The sequence below is a fragment of the Gasterosteus aculeatus genome, chromosome 18 (genome assembly GCF_964276395.1).
Source record: "Gasterosteus aculeatus chromosome 18, fGasAcu3.hap1.1, whole genome shotgun sequence".
Lineage (NCBI taxonomy): Eukaryota > Metazoa > Chordata > Actinopteri > Perciformes > Gasterosteidae > Gasterosteus > Gasterosteus aculeatus.
This window is the reverse complement of record NC_135706.1, coordinates 3,079,028-3,095,121: the sequence shown is the minus strand read 5'-3', so window position 1 is coordinate 3,095,121 and position 16,094 is coordinate 3,079,028. Positions and strand designations below refer to the sequence as shown.

Genomic DNA, 16,094 nt, shown 5'->3' with positions numbered 1-16,094 from the left:
ACACCGTCAACCAGTGCGTTCTTCCATGCTCTCCGTTTTAGAGCTTTTCTCAGTCTGCAAAAAGCTTTAGAGGTGACTAAAATGTAAAAACTTAATCTGAACAAATCAGGTGGTCAAGCTTTTCAGAAATCATATCATGAAACTAATGTAAGCAATGTGGGTGTATGCTCGTGAAATAATTCAGTCCAACACGTTCTGGGTTTTCCTCCAACTTTTATGTCACCTAACTCACAGTAACTCCAGAGTCTTGCCCAAATCCACACTTCTCCCCCAACTTGTCCTCTTTACTTTGAAGAAATCTCCAAATATGTACAGTAAAAATACTTTATTTACTTCAGCATGATGAAATACATTGTTTTCCAGAATCAATGTACAAAAATAGGTAATGTATGGAATTTGTAGGCCAAATCGTTTAAAATGATGATAATGCATTGATACATTTTGGCCCAAGTATACTGTAAGAAGATGCAGAAAGAAAACAATTCCACCTAAACAAATTTAGCAGGTTTATTTCTATAAGAGATAATCAAATCATATCAGAAAAAAGAATGTGCCACATAGCATAACGTGACTGCATTGTTGTCCAAGAATACACATTTTGACAGTAGATTATGGTTTTAGATTTTGGCTTTTTTTGAAACCTCTTGATCCCAGTCAGTGCTGAAAATGTCATTACTTAACTCTGCAGAGTCAAACAGTGACAGCCCTGTGAATGGACCCCTGGCAGCACCGACACTGCTGGTAGGGCCCAGCCCAAAACACTTTCTCTTCTTCAGATTGCCATTACTGTGATGGGCAACCGGACCCTCACTTGCCACTTTAGTGGGGGACTCTGTCCACCGTTCACGTTCACGTCCCCGTCCGGGGGGCAGCTTTGTATCCTCGACTTTTCCCCTTAAAACGAGCTCTTGCAGGTATTTTGAATTAGCTCTTGAGTGTTCAGCACCATCAATCTGACCGGGCCTTTTTTCTACTTCAGGAGGACGATTTGTTTCCACTTTGGCTTCAGTCGGGCAAGTAAATGAGAATCTTGCGAGTTTGGACAGGGTAGAAGAGGCCACAGCGGACTTGGAAGACGCTGGATCATTAACCAACGCATTTGGTTTTACCAGAGTCCCATCGCTTGTGTTAACTCTGGGTCTTTGTTCTAGGCACAGAGATGTCGCATTAGACCTTCGCTCTCCTACATCAGTGATACAGCTCACTTGCTTACTACCGTTTCTGCCTTTTGACAGATTTAGGTACTGCGTTCTTTTCTTTCTCTCTTTGTCTGTAAGTGGATCGGCTGATTCTTGTCGACAAAGTGGCTTTTGAGGATTGCTACCCGAGTTACTCTCAGTTTGGATGTCTGCAGTAACCGCTGAGCCGGCGCGGAGGCTGTGGTTGATTGAAGGCCTCATCTTCCTTGATTTGAAAACAAATTTTGACAACTTAGCATGCAGCTCTTCACCAGTTTTAGTTTCAGCTGCCATCTTTTCTTTTAGTACAGTACGTGTGTTCTTATCTCCTGTCTGGTCCTGCTCGCCTTCCTTGTCGAATCTTCTGTCTTTGTCAGACGGTAGGTTACCCTGAACTACGATCCTCAAGGGGCTCTTAGCTGAAGAGCTGCTAGTGTGGGAATCTACAACCGCAATCACATCTTCACTTGAATCTCCAGTCACCACCTTCTCTCCAGGCCGATCATTCAGCTCGAGACCCTCAGACGCGTTCCTCTTCTTTTGGACTATAGAGCTTCGTTCTTTCATTTCTTGGGAAACGGCAGAGGTAATTGTTCCAAATGGGTGTGAAACCACATCGTGTTTCAATATTGGGCTAGTGTTACATAGCAACTCATTCTCAGTTGCAGCACTCGACCGTTTGGTTGCTGTTCTGTGGAGGTTTTCTGGAGCTGACGTGATAACGGACGAGGTCATGCCATCTGGCGACGGTGACGAAGTGATGGAGTGGAACCAGTCTAAGCCACTGTCCGGTGTGACGTCACTATTGTTACCGCGGATTCCCTGGCAGGGTTTTTTTCCGATGGCATTCGGGTCTCCGAGTTGATATTGGGAATGATCGGTTGGTGGGTCCACGCGGGAGGCCTCCGAGGTGTTCAGCCTATTGGAAGAAGACAATGCACATGAACTCCTTGGGTGTGAAGTGAGCAGCTTTACTAAACGCTCACACATGTACCATTAATGTGTCAGAGCACCAGTCATAAAAGGCTTAAAAAGAACATTAACGATGACATTGCAACTTGTACTAAGTATTAAGGGGACACATGAAAATTCCACTTTGACATATGTGCAGAGATGTAGTGTTTGTGTATCAAACTGCCGCAGTCCGACTTTGCTATTGTGAGAATTACAGACTGGTCGTAACGCATGCGCGGTCGCTTCCGGGTTTTTTTCTGCTATAGATTCGTCGCGCCACTAATTTGCATCATTGTAATGGACGGCGACCTGGTAGGAGCGGTGACTTGTGGAACAGTGAAGAGACTTTGTAGCGTCAGGGGAGTCAGTGGAAGTCCCTCGCTGCAGCCACCTGTAGCTTGTCTGTGTGCCAGTAGATTGGCTTATGATCAGCTGCCCGGATGGCGAAGCTTGTATGACGGTGGAGGCACGGTGAATGTTGATGATGGGAAAGCTTAGTGGTTTCATTTTTCCGAGTCACACTGGGTCACTTACTGTAATCCAGTTCTCTCCTGTGGGGAGTCATTTCCTTTCAATTTCAGAAACTGCGATACTTAAAGGAATCTTATTGTAGCACAGAAATCTGTCGAGCCGGTCTGAACGTTGAGACAAAGGTCACGACTACTTTCTGCACAGTGGACATCAGCACTCTTACCTGTCCATCTCCTTCCGAAGGAGCAGTGGCAGGTTCAGCCCTCCGAGCAACTTCTGACACTGAATCTGATACTGCGGACTGGGCTCATCAGGGAATGCGGTGAGTAACGCGTTCACGTTCCCCAGCAGAGCTCCACCCTGAAAGACAAGTGCACCACAACGTTATTACTATGGCAGATTACTGCGAGTCCAAAGGTATTATAATGTGTGGAATAGTAATCTGTAGTTCTGCTGAGTATACCATCGCTCTGTGGTTGAACAAAAAAGTTTTCACAATGATTACTCGCGTAAGATTACTCAGACTATATGCAATTATTTTTGCGTCCCTTTCATTTCATTTGTTGCATACTAATACTTCTAGTAGTGACTCTGCAACTGACAGTACTACTCTTACTACTAGAAGAAAAAGTAGTAGTATTTCTACTGCACTACTACTACTTCTAGTGTTTCTACTGCTATTAATACCAAACCTACTATAACTTACCACAATTACAACTATAACTAATAATACTATCAATATTACTACAAACAACTTTAAAAAAAAATTGTATTTATCTCAGCTTTTGTTATTTCTGTTTTTTATTCATTTCAGCTCCTGCAACTTCTGTATTTTCAGAAAATCTATTGACATTCAGCGTGTCTTTTTTGGCTTTCTAATGCCTCAATTAGCAGCAATGTTTTAATAATCATTTCTGTATTTTTTTCAGCTTTTCTCATTTCTGCCTTTTCAGCAAATCTATTGAAATTCCCTTCAGCTTCTCCCATTTCTGTATTTTCAGCTTTGAAAAAAAAAATTCATTTCAGCTTTTAGCTTTCCAACACATTTTCAGCAGGAAGTGCATTTTCTAGTTTGCTCTGCTTTTGGCGTGAACGCCGTAGGACTCTTCTCGACGAGAGCTGCTGTGTGCAGCGTCTGCTGATGTGACGCCCCTCCCTCCCTCCCTCCCAAAGCTCGCCCACTACTCGCACAGCGGCCCCTCTCAGCTGCAGCCAGAGCAAAAAAAAACCTGTGACCCACTAAAAACAGGTTCACGACCCACCAGTTAATAACAGGATTTTGTTTTATTTGAAACAACATAAGCACAGTAAAAAGAGTCCAAAAGAGTGTAGTAGTAAAGCAGTAATCCAAGTTAGTTATCATACCACCTAAACCAGCGGTCGGGAACCTATGGCTCTTCCGGTGACGGCATATGGCTCCCAGACCATTTTGAGTTGAAAAAAAAAAAAAAATCTGTTTGATTTTCACTGATTTTAAAACACTTGGGAATGATCAAGTATGATATTTCTTAATAATACTCTCATTTTAAAGTAAACAGAAATGAGTTTTGAAGATAAATTTCACGGGTCAAGGGTCACCCGTGAGTCGGGTAGGGAACCAATGGCTCGCGAGCGCGTCCGGGTCATTGTAAAAGGTGCAGAAATCAATTTTATCAGACAGCCAAGTAGTTTATCCGCTTCAACCCTTGTAACGGAAAAGAGGGCGAAAAGAAAAAAAGACGATGATTGCCGTGTGATTCTAGGCTGCGTGGACAGACAGAGGAATTTGCATTTGTGGACCGAGCAGGATCTGCGGAATGTCTAATATGCAATGATAAAATTGCCAAATATAAAGCGGGACTTCGATACGCACCATGCTTCATTTGCATCGAAGTATCCCGCGGGGGACAGCAGGAAAAGGGCATGCGAGGAGCTACAGCGGAGCGCGCCGACGAGTCAGCAGAATTCCGCTAGCTTTGCAGCACCAGAAGCCGCATTAAAAAGGAAGACATATCTAATTTATTACACGTTAAAAATACTATATGGCTCTCAATCAAATATATTTAGAACTATTTGGCCTTTATGGCTCTCCCAGTCAAAAAGGTTCCCGACCCCCGATCTAAACGGTTCAGTATATATTTTGTACTATTGTCCATCTGAGTCTTCGTCAAATGAAAACCAAACAATTAACAGACAAAATACACCATAACACCAATATAAGGGACAATTTTTGTAATGCGCTTGTAGAAAAGTAGGCATTGTTGTTTTCTCTTACCTGCATGGAGCACTCCATGACGGAGACCGCCATGACTGCGTCCTCTATGGTCACGGTCTGTCTGTACATGAGCCTGGCGTGAGCTGCCGGGTCAAAGGAAACCACTGTTAGTGATAAGAGCAGCTATTCATACACAAACCGTATGAATGTATTCACATTTTGGGTTTCCCCCCCTAGACAACACTGCACTAGTTTGATTATTTGGAGTTTCATGCCAATGAAAAGTCCCATGTTTACAGCACAGCTCGCTCGGAGCGTTCAACGTCATTACTGTAAAACTTCAATTAATGTTAATAATATTTGTCTCAATCACTGAATGAAGCCGGACATATTTGGGACAAGAATCGTGACCTTAAATTTCTTGCACAAAACACTTGATCAGCGCTCAGCATTTGTTTATTGTTGCCGTCACGATATCAAATGTTTATTGTGCGATTATTGCAACATTTATTTAAATGCAATATTAATTTTCAAACCATTTTATGCCACTGATAACATGACAATATAATAGCATAGTAATACAAATTTGTATTATGAATTAAACGTAGTGTACATCTTTTACGTCGTTTATTCCCTTTTCGTCTCTTTGAAGGTTTTTTTTCATTTTTGGGGTAGTTTCATTGCTGATGTGAGGGTTTCGGGATACAAGACGTCCATGTGTACGAAATATGAAGCTCAGAGTCTTTAAATGTCTCTGAAGACACCAGGACCGCAGAAAGCCTTCACATCTTCCGCCGCAAACTAAAGACACACCTCTTCAGACTCTACCTCGACTAAAGACTAACAAATTGTAGCACTTAAATTGTACTTGTAACGTCACTTATCTATAGCAAATTGTAAATTGGCTTATTTGAGGAAATTGCACTTTCTTGTTCTCCTGAGTTTGTACCCTATGGTTGAATGCACTTATTGTACGTCGCTTTGGATAAAAGCGTCAGCTAAATGACATGTAATGTAATAAATGAATGGATCACAACAAATAAATGTAGGCTGACTAACTTTTACATTTATATTGATTGAAAAGAGTTCATATTCCACCCCAACCTTCAGCCAGTCTGCTCAGGCTCTCCAGCATGCGGACGGTGGTGCGGGCAGCGTTGCGGTCATCACTTTGTCTCTGTAGCTGGTAGTAGCGTGTTAAGATGATGTTGGCCTCCTCAGACAGCTGAGGCTGGAGGCGTTTAATCACGCTGAAGTACGCTTTCATTTTCTCCATGGACCACAGGCTGGCAGATTCAGCAGGAAGCCCTGGAATTAAAACATGAGCACTGACATTTTACAGCAGAAATCATTCCTGATACTTTCATATACGTTCTCAATAACCACACTGAATCATGCATTAACGAAATCTAATTAGCCCACTGCTAAATCCAATATCTGCCATTCCCAATACATATATGTTCATTAGTTAGTTTTTGCTGGTTTATGATTTTCTACTGAATTGTGTCTTCGTTAAATTTAGATGGCACTGAGGTCGTTTCTGGGTCTGTTGGCTCTACATGCAAACTGCTGAGGGTCCCGGCTGGTTGGGATGTTTCAGATTTTGTCTGTCAAATGTTGCCACAAGGCGATAGTCTTGTGAACTCCAGATACATTTCAACTAAATGAAGGTTGAAAATCCTGCAAACAATTTAGTCTAAAAATATTTAATCAACAGGTTTGCTGTACAATATGTATCAACGCGACACATGCTCGCATAGGCGCGTACAATCGTTTTTTAAAGGAATTGTTCAGATTTCAGCTTTTTTTTCCTTCTTCAAAAGGTTTATCGTCTACCTCGGTCCTCCAGAATGAAAGTTGAGATGATCTGGTCCCACTCTGCGTTCCTGTTGTCCAGCAGAACTAGAACCAAGTCAAAGCGGCTCAGCAAGGGGCTGGCCAGAGCCACGTTGACGGAGAGCGGCTGGTTGGGATCGTAGTGGCCTTTGGGGTTGGCAGCTGCCAGGATGCTGGTTCTAGTATTCAGTTTACACACCATACTGTGAAGGGAGGAGACAATGTAGAGCAGCACAAACAGACCCATACGGCCAGCTTTGCTTCCTACAACCAATAGAGTGCAACTTTGTGACAACTGATTGCCAGGGTTGCTTTAAAAATATAATCAAGTTACCTGCAAAAACACGTATCAATGAACATAATCCAAATATATAAACAATGTAATTAGATTCATTTAGTTATCTTTTGCATTACCTCAATACCAAATAGGAGAGAAAGAATTACTACTTTTACTACTTAATATGTTGAGTATATTTGAGACAACCACTTTTAACCCTGTAGTCATTTTGTGTTGAACTCAGAGAGAAACCACTTGTAACAGTTGTGTTGAGCTATTTAAAATGTCTTTGTTTGAGTAGTGTGTTAAACAGATGAGTTTATATAGAAGTCTATACATTATGCAACAAACATAACTTGCACAAATTGTTTGGAAGTCAAAATGTGTCTCTTACTTCTGACTAAAATGTATCAATTTAAAATGTGCACTTTGAATTGAGCATCTCACATTTGTTGGTTGGAGAATTAGTTTTCTTAACGATCCTCCTTTTACCACTTTGACCTAAGACAGTGTCCCGACAAAGTAATTGGTTTCTGTCAGCGTACAGAAACTCCCTCAACCTGGTTCTGGTGGTTGGTATAAAACACGCTTTCACATTTTAAATTTAAAAAGAGAATTCCTTCTGTATTTAAACTCAATATAACTGCTAACCTGTGATATAGCACCTTTCTGGGTACAAATGGGACCAGGACTTCATACGAAGCGAAATCAAATTGGTCTTAGAAAAATGTCATAAAATTTGAAAAACATGCTGAACAAACATTTTGATTATGAAATGTTTTGGACCATGACAGACTAAACGTTGGGGTTACTTTTTACCCTATTATTGTATTTACTGACTAATGAGTGTTTTCCTGTGTCGATGTTGAAGGTTTTGGGATGGAGGATGTCACATCTCTACAAAATGCATTTAGTTTGTAAATTTGGGCAAAAAATTAATAAATTGACATGCACATTCTTGTTTACAGATTTTACACAGAACTTCACTTACATTTATCCAAGTCTCCCTTGATAGTCAAAGACAAAACAATGCAATGCTTCTGTTGGCAGCACAATATTCTCTAATCTGGTAATTAGCAGCAATGGCATCTGCTTTTTTTCAAAAACCTTGTAAATGGAGTTTTCTCTTCCGTCAGTCAAAAGTGTCTCAATACTACATGTCATGTATCCATTGGCACACCTTCGTACACTGATGTTACCTGCCCATCAAGCTCCATGCAGACAGTAATAGCCATTCATACAGTTGCTGCAGTAATTTGGGACACAATGTACTAACAGGGACAAACTTACTGTACCACTGAACCCGTCACACCTCTACTTCACAACAAAACAATTCAAAACGACATAAGTTGGTGTTCTTTGCATTGATCAATAACACGAGCATGATGACATAAACGACTGTCCTACCCAGCTTTGGCCACACTAATAGACTGCTGCTCCATGGCTTCGTGGATGCTGATGCGGTCGTGCTCCTTGATGCTGTTGAACTCATCAATGCAGCACAAACCACCATCTGACAGGACCAGGGCTCCTGCTTCCAGATGCCAATCCCCTCCGTCCTTCACCGCTGCTACAGTCAGTCCTTTAACGAATGACATGGCGTGTCTAGTCAGTTCATCCAGTAAAACACGACGTGATTGGAAATTCATATAAATATATTTTCAAAAATCTCCCGACATTTAGCCAGGACGTTTTCCAAACTACTGCTTACTCCTGGCACGCCAGAGGTCCGAGATGAATGTATGTATCTGTGGGTAATGTGCAGCATGAGAGCTCACAGAGACCACAGCCTACCTGCACTTGTTGAGCCAATTCCGGCTGTGAGTACAGAGCGAGGCACGATCTTCGCTGCATACTTAAGGAACTGAGACTTTCCTGTACCAGGGTCCCCGACCAGCAACATATGACACTCGCCTAGAAGGGAACAGAAGTCAGTGACAGAATCCTGCTTAGTTCAACATTTCAATGCAAGTTTCTGTATTGTCACAGCAACAGGTTCAGCCTGCCAGAGGACGGGTGATCGAGTAGAGGACGAGCTCTTATTGTTGACAAATTGATGATCAATGAGCAATAACACTAATCCTTTGAGTATCTTTTAAGCCTAGTTTATGCTTCCGCGTTTTCAGAGAGACGCAAGGACACAGACGCAAGAGCCCCTTGCGTGTCTTTTCACACCTCCTTGCATCCTTGCGTGCGTCAACACATTTTTCTAGACTAGCGTCAAACGGTACGCAAGCCTGCGATTGGTCTGCTAACTGCATCCTTTACGGAGTCTCACATTTCCAGTTTCATCGCACAATACCGTCATTATTAAAACAAATATTTTGTATGAGAGAATGAATCAGATTGAGGAACTTTTGTTGGAAGAAATGCGTAAATATGAGCACTTCTACAAGCCGTCATTGGCGGACTATAAAGACGCGCGGATGGCCTCTGATTCATGCAGGGAGATCTCCACAAACGTCGGTTTACCGGTCGAGGGGAACAAAGTTGTGGAGGAAAATATGGGACAAATGTGTCCGCGATGAAAAGCAGCAGTGGCGACGCACGAGACAATAAAGTCTATGATAAATAAATTAACCAACCAACGACTTCCACACACAAAGACGTGACTCTCTAGGTCGTCTTCAACTGAACACGTTACTCCACCTGTTGTTCTGGAGGTGAATTGCTCTGCAACACACGCAGAATGAATTGAAACGAGTGCGTCTGCAGGACGCCAGCCTTTATTAGTTAGTGAACTGAAAATGCACGCAGCACTGACGAAACCTCCAGGGGAACGGCACTGTGCGAAGACAGTGAGAACGCTAGCTGAGCTCAAAGCCCATATCCTCGTGTCCTTGAACAGCGGCACAACAAAGCTGTGCTAACTGCGGTAAAGTATTTTATTGCATTAATCTCTTGCCAAATTATTAGCAGGCTAAGTAGCATCACGTAAAATGATTTACGATGCATGTAATGGGTCAGTGTGCTTTCTGGACAAGTGAACCGAATGCAGTAAAGGCGTGAACAGCAACAAACAACAGCATCGAACATTGACCGTAAACTAATAATTTCAGTAGTTTTACCTGTGCCGTGACAATGCAGTACATTGCAATAAACATGTTTAAAATACTGCTATTGATAACATAATAGGAATGAGAGTTACCCCTGATCTTGGTCGCAGAAGAATCTACTCTCTGCACACCACCGGCCAAGACCATGGCAACCGCCAGCTTGATCACAAACATGCCAAATACCTGTGGGCACAAGCTCGACAGGATTGCGTTCCTACCTACAGAGCGAGGGGGGAGCGTTCAAAAGACAAATACAAACTAGGTTGAATATAATAAACATTGGGGTTTTTTTATGTTGCAAGGCAGTTGTTACTCACCAGCTATGGGATCATGTTTGTAGTTATTCCAGAAGTCATCAAACTCTTTCTGAACATCCTTCATGAGATGAGAAGCAGACGCCTGCTGGTTGCTCACTTCTATGTTGTTCGCTTTAAGGACCAGCTCAACATCACAGCAGGTTCCATCATAAAAGGGCTTCCAGCGCTGGTACATCACCCCATAAACAGTCACATCGTCTCCTAGAGATACCCCATAAACAGTCACATCGTCTCCTAGAGATACCCCATAAACAGTCACATCGTCTCCTAGAGATACCCCATAAACAGTCACATCGTCTCCTAGAGATACCCCATAAACAGTCACATCGTCTCCTAGAGATACCCCATAAACAGTCCCATCGTCTCCTAGAGATACCCCATAAACAGTCACATCGTCTCCTAGAGATACCCCATAAACAGTCCCATCGTCTCCTAGAGATACCCCATAAACAGTCCCATCGTCTCCTAGAGATACCCCATAAACAGTCCCATCGTCTCCTAGAGATACCCCATAAACAGTCACATCGTCTCTAATAAATACCCCATAAACAGTCACATCGTCTCCTGGAGATACCCCATAAACAGTCACATCGTCTCCTAGAGATACCCCATAAACAGTCCCATCGTCTCCTAGAGATACCCCATAAACAGTCCCATCGTCTCCTAGAGATACCCCATAAACAGTCACATCGTCTCTAATAAATACCCCATAAACAGTCACATCGTCTCCTAGAGATACCCCATAAACAGTCACATCGTCTCCTGGAGATACCCCATAAACAGTCACATCGTCTCCTAGAGATACCCCATAAACAGTCCCATCGTCTCCTAGAGATACCCCATAAACAGTCACATCGTCTCTAATAAATACCCCATAAACAGTCACATCGTCTCCTAGAGATACCCCATAAACAGTCACATCGTCTCCTAGAGATACCCCATAAACAGTCACATCGTCTCCTAGAGATACCCCATAAACAGTCACATTGTCTCTAATAAATACCCCATAAACAGTCCCATCGTCTCCTAGAGATACCCCATAAACAGTCCCATCGTCTCCTAGAGATACCCCATAAACAGTCACATCGTCTCTACTAAATACCCCATAAACAGTCCCATCGTCTCCTAGAGATACCCCATAAACAGTCACATCGTCTCCTAGAGATACCCCATAAACAGTCACATCGTCTCTAATAAATACCCCATAAACAGTCCCATCGTCTCTAATAAATACCCCATAAACAGTCCCATCGTCTCTAATAAATACCCCATAAACAGTCACATCGTCTCCTAGAGATACCCCATAAACAGTCATATCGTCTCTAATAAATACCCCATTAACAGTCACATCGTCTCTAATAAATACCCCATAAACAGTCACATCGTCTCCTAGAGATACCCCATAAACAGTCATATTGTCTCTAATAAATACCCCATAAACAGTCACATCGTCTCCTAGAGATACCCCATAAACAGTCACATCGTCTCCTAGAGATACCCCATAAACAGTCATATCGTCTCTAATAAATACCCCATTAACAGTCACATCGTCTCTAATAAATACCCCATAAACAGTCAAATCGTCTCTAATAAATATCCCATAAACAGTCACACCATCAGCTTTCTCTACTAGAAAGGTGGACATGAGGTATAAGAACCTTGTGTCCCCGGTTAGTTGGTGATGGGACGTCACTATAACGTCTATATAGTGACAAAGCCTTTGGCTTGCTGGGGTAAACTGGCTCACGCATTTGGAGAAGCTGATTCGATGCATTATTGTTGACAACGCTTCCTCTTTACAGTTCTTACCAGACTTACAACTGTCGACAAGGTCGTCCTCCAGAACCACCAGCATGGCGCGAGGGATACTGCCCACTGACAGCCTCTGCACCTGTGTGTGTGTGTGTGTGTGTGTGTGCGCATGCATGAGGGGGGGGGGGTCCAGACATTTATAGTAAGTACAATCCATACACACTAAAAATGAACAATAACTTAACAGCATAACTGTCCTACCTGCTCTTGTATCTTAATCTCTTGAAAGTCCTTGCAGAAAGTAGGCTCAGACCCTCCAGACAGACAGCTGAACTTGAAGGAATTACAGCCTTCAGGATTAGGACAGCTCTCCGGTGGGACGAAGATGTAGAACTGGACAAAGTCAGCCTGCACCGTGAAAACGTGCCGACACTTTGTGCACATGTAGTCACGCTCGTATTCCAAGACCTACGACGAACATCGTATATTGGAAGCAGAACAAAGCAAAAACATGGAGCTACTTCATTTATTTCCACTTATCTATTCTCGCCTAGGTAGGTAAGTGTTACATTGAGCTACTAGGACTTAAGAAGAACACCTATGAATAATTATCCTGTGAAGAAGCTCTGTTCCAGGCACAGACAACACGATTATCTCACTAAAAACCCCTCCGTGTCAGTCGGACCGTTCGGTTCAGGCTTGTGTCCTGCAGGCTCATCAGTGTAAGAATGCGTTTGATTCTGATGGGCAGGTCGCACCTGGCTTTGTAGGGCCTCTCTTCGACGTATGCATGCGAGTGAATGGATGAACGGATTCCTGCGATGCGGTTACCTTGGTAACACTGGTGCGTATGACAGTACCAGTGACAGACAGAAAGTGTCCTACATCTCTGGACCTGGGAATGGTGTCTCTGGTCAGCTCCGGACACACTGGCAGACCTGGGCGCACAAAAAAGGCAAACAGAAGGGCAACTTGTATCCAACAGGGGTCGTATTTAAATTACATTTGCATTGCATATTACACGGTGATAACTATCACGCATCATGTAAAGGCCCAATAGGCAGACTATTTGTGCCACACATTTTACCAAACTACTGAAACAGCAAAAAGCAATGAGAACGGAGGAAAACGATGAACATAGTGTGCACATGACGGCAGTCGATCCCACCCTCCACACTTATCAGACCGCATTCCAGAAAGACCATTCGGAGGACATGGGAACACTGATTCCATGAGTTGTCATTACAATGAGCTTTGGGGCATTTTTAAAAAGGAAATCATGCATTATCCCATCAAACCAACAGCTACAAGCTAGTCATGTTGAGTACACACAAAGTACATTATACTACCCAATAATGACTGATACTTCAGAGTGGAAGATACTAGAAAGCGAATGTACAAAACCCCTCACAAAACAGGTTGTGAGCAACATCTGGTAGCATCTGACCATCATTCCCAGTAGTTGGATGCAGAGCTTAACATTAACATCTTTGCTCACCAGCCACTGTGGCTGGTGGTTTTCCAACTTCACGGAGGACCAGGGACCTTACTGCGACACTTTGTTGTCGCCCTCCGTTTAGTCGCAATGCTTCTGACATGGCCAACGGAAATGTCATGGTCCTTTATTGCCCCCACTGTAAACTCGCTTGTCCCCACTATAAGAACAGACCCCCTTTAACCTGTTCACTCATGTACGTGATAGAATCAGTGCAACACATTATTTTCTTGGCTGGATCACAAACCAGACATTCTCGACTGGACCTCGACAGTTTCTTTTTCTCCTCTTCATTAGCAGATGTCTGACCTGTGATGCGTGCATGAAGAGTGGGTCCCATTTTTGCTGTTCTTTGTCCTCCATAACTCGATAACTCCAGTGCTTTTTTATGTAACACTTTATCAAACAGAGCCAAGACATCGTCGGGATTGGAGTTGAAATAATCTCCAACCTGTGGATTGATATGAATACCATGGAATTAGTTATACATGTATCCATCCATGTTGGTGCACTGTCAGAACAGACGTATCATGCCATGGCAGTCTTGGCCTTAGGACTTCTACATGCCAATTAATTATATATTTTAAACTCAGTCAAAGCACAACCTACTGGCAAACCATGGCTGTAAGCATGAGTATATACTAATTACACAACTCTAAAACAATGAAAAATGTAGAATGTGTATTTTTAAAAGCATGGTTTTCCAAGTAAAATGTTACGTGTTAAATATTTGAAGAATTCTGCCTTATAAAATAAAAAACACAGTTCAATGAAATGACATTAGGTTGATTATATCCCACGTTATCCGTGTAACATTGTGATATATTGGTACTGGGGAAATATGCTGCATAATACCATACAAACTTATTTGTATAGTAATGTAGTCAGTATATTGCTCCACCAGAATTGAATACATTTCAAGTAGACCAACATATTATTTAGAATACAGTAGGTTATGTTTAGACTTGCATTCCCATTACCTCCATATTGGCTTCAAACAAAGTCATGGCATTAACCAGCACAGAGCGATGGGCCTCTTCGCTGGTGTCTGCAAGCAGCTGCGCGATGTCCCCATGATGATGATCGGTCAGATAGGTCTCAAACACCTGGCTGATCAAGGCCTCCTGACTGGGGTTCGTCCACATAGTGAAGGGATGTGACCTGAACCCTTGGGAGTATCAGACGGTCATGGCTTCACGTTTATAGTCGGTTGTACCAGCGTATCCTAGTTAATATCATGTTTATACTTCATAGTAAAAGTCACCGTTCCCCAGTAGCTCCTCGTCCAACAAGCAGCCGCGTTCACGCGCCGTCTGTCACGATGTCAGCGGCATCGTTTGGCTGGAACTAGGACGTATAACGGACGTTCAAACTGTCTCTTTTGCCGCGCGGGCCGAACCGGAACCGGAAGCTGAGCGGGTGTGACGTTCTTCTTCTGCTCGTGCAGCAGACGACGGCAAGAAGGGCGCGTTGCTGCCCTCCACAGGCCAACTGGAGTAATACTGTATCGTTTAATAACATGTTTAGGTTACTAGTTTATCGAAAGACTGCGTGTCTTAAAGTTGGTAACAGAGAGTTGCACTCAACGTTAACCCTTTCATGCATGAATTAATTCTAATATAATTATTTACCAGGTGTTTTTAATGCTCTTTAGGCATGACAGAGTTTGACTTCAGTTTTTTTTAATCTATTTTTTCCAAAAATATTTTAACATGTCCACTCCGGTGGACAGCATGCGTTTGGGTTTTCAACTAATTGGCAAAGCCCCCAAGACTCAAAGCCACAAAACAACTGCACACAGCTGTACTTGGTTCTCCGTGTACATGCAGCATCATGGCATCTGTTGGCATTTTTTGCTTCAGTGAGCCGGGTCCAGTGGTTTCCAGAACCAAACTGGATCTCAAGAGGGCCTTGGACACTGCTCTGCACCTCAAAGGAAGTGGGGTGGCACTTGGTCTTTGTCTTGCACATGTCTGGATGGATCCTGCATTTAGGAGCACACAAACTACAGATGCCTTAAAGGGCAGGAGATCCATCTGTTCCAGACCAAACCATTTGTAGAAGTGCTAGGCATTCACAGTGGTGATGTCCAAGAAGAAGAAGAAGAAGAAGAACACTCTGATGTACCACCTTTTGTTGTTGCATCTGGATACCTTGTGACACATTGATCCATGAGATATTTCCCTCCCATATGCTGATTATCACAACTTCACAGAAAATGTCCTTGTGTTTCTATGCCCAAAGGGGTGCAAAGGAAGTAAAGAAATTGTCCAAAAACACCTTTGGTTTCTTTTGCTGTATGTTGTCACAGAGGCGCATAACTACGTCAGTGATGCATGACGTCCAATATAGTGGACAGATAAATAATCATAATTTCCTCCCTATATAAATGCAATACTTGAAAAATGTGTGACTTATATGATTTCTTAGATATAAGTTGACATTTTTCTACCTGGAAAGGTCTCTTTGAATAGAAGGATTGGCAAGATATTGATGAGTGACTCGACGTTTCCGATTGTCTGCCAGCCATCTTGGCTTTGAGAAATTTATCTTAAAGGGATTTT

At 42.8% G+C, this 16,094-nt stretch overlaps 1 protein-coding gene across 2 annotated transcripts; it reads right to left on the bottom strand.

Moving 5' to 3' along the window:
- Nucleotides 1-196: 196 nt before the first annotated feature.
- mcm9 (minichromosome maintenance 9 homologous recombination repair factor) lies at nt 197-14,953 on the bottom strand. 2 transcript variants are annotated; one of them, XM_078093963.1, is made up of 15 exons: nt 14,795-14,945; nt 14,511-14,698; nt 13,840-13,981; nt 12,867-12,973; nt 12,297-12,503; nt 12,093-12,174; nt 10,284-10,484; nt 10,059-10,184; nt 8,705-8,824; nt 8,318-8,492; nt 6,634-6,836; nt 5,902-6,105; nt 4,858-4,940; nt 2,827-2,963; nt 197-2,097 (listed from the first exon to the last, which is right to left on the bottom strand). In XM_078093963.1, exons 2-15 carry the CDS (start codon nt 14,673-14,675, stop codon nt 618-620), a joined length of 3,432 nt encoding a protein of 1,143 aa, XP_077950089.1. In that variant the 5' UTR covers nt 14,676-14,698; nt 14,795-14,945; the 3' UTR covers nt 197-617. The 2 variants fall into 2 exon arrangements, with proteins under 2 accessions (XP_077950089.1, XP_077950090.1); XM_078093964.1 differs by having other exon boundaries at nt 6,634-6,812; nt 14,511-14,953.
- Nucleotides 14,954-16,094: the final 1,141 nt, after the last annotated feature.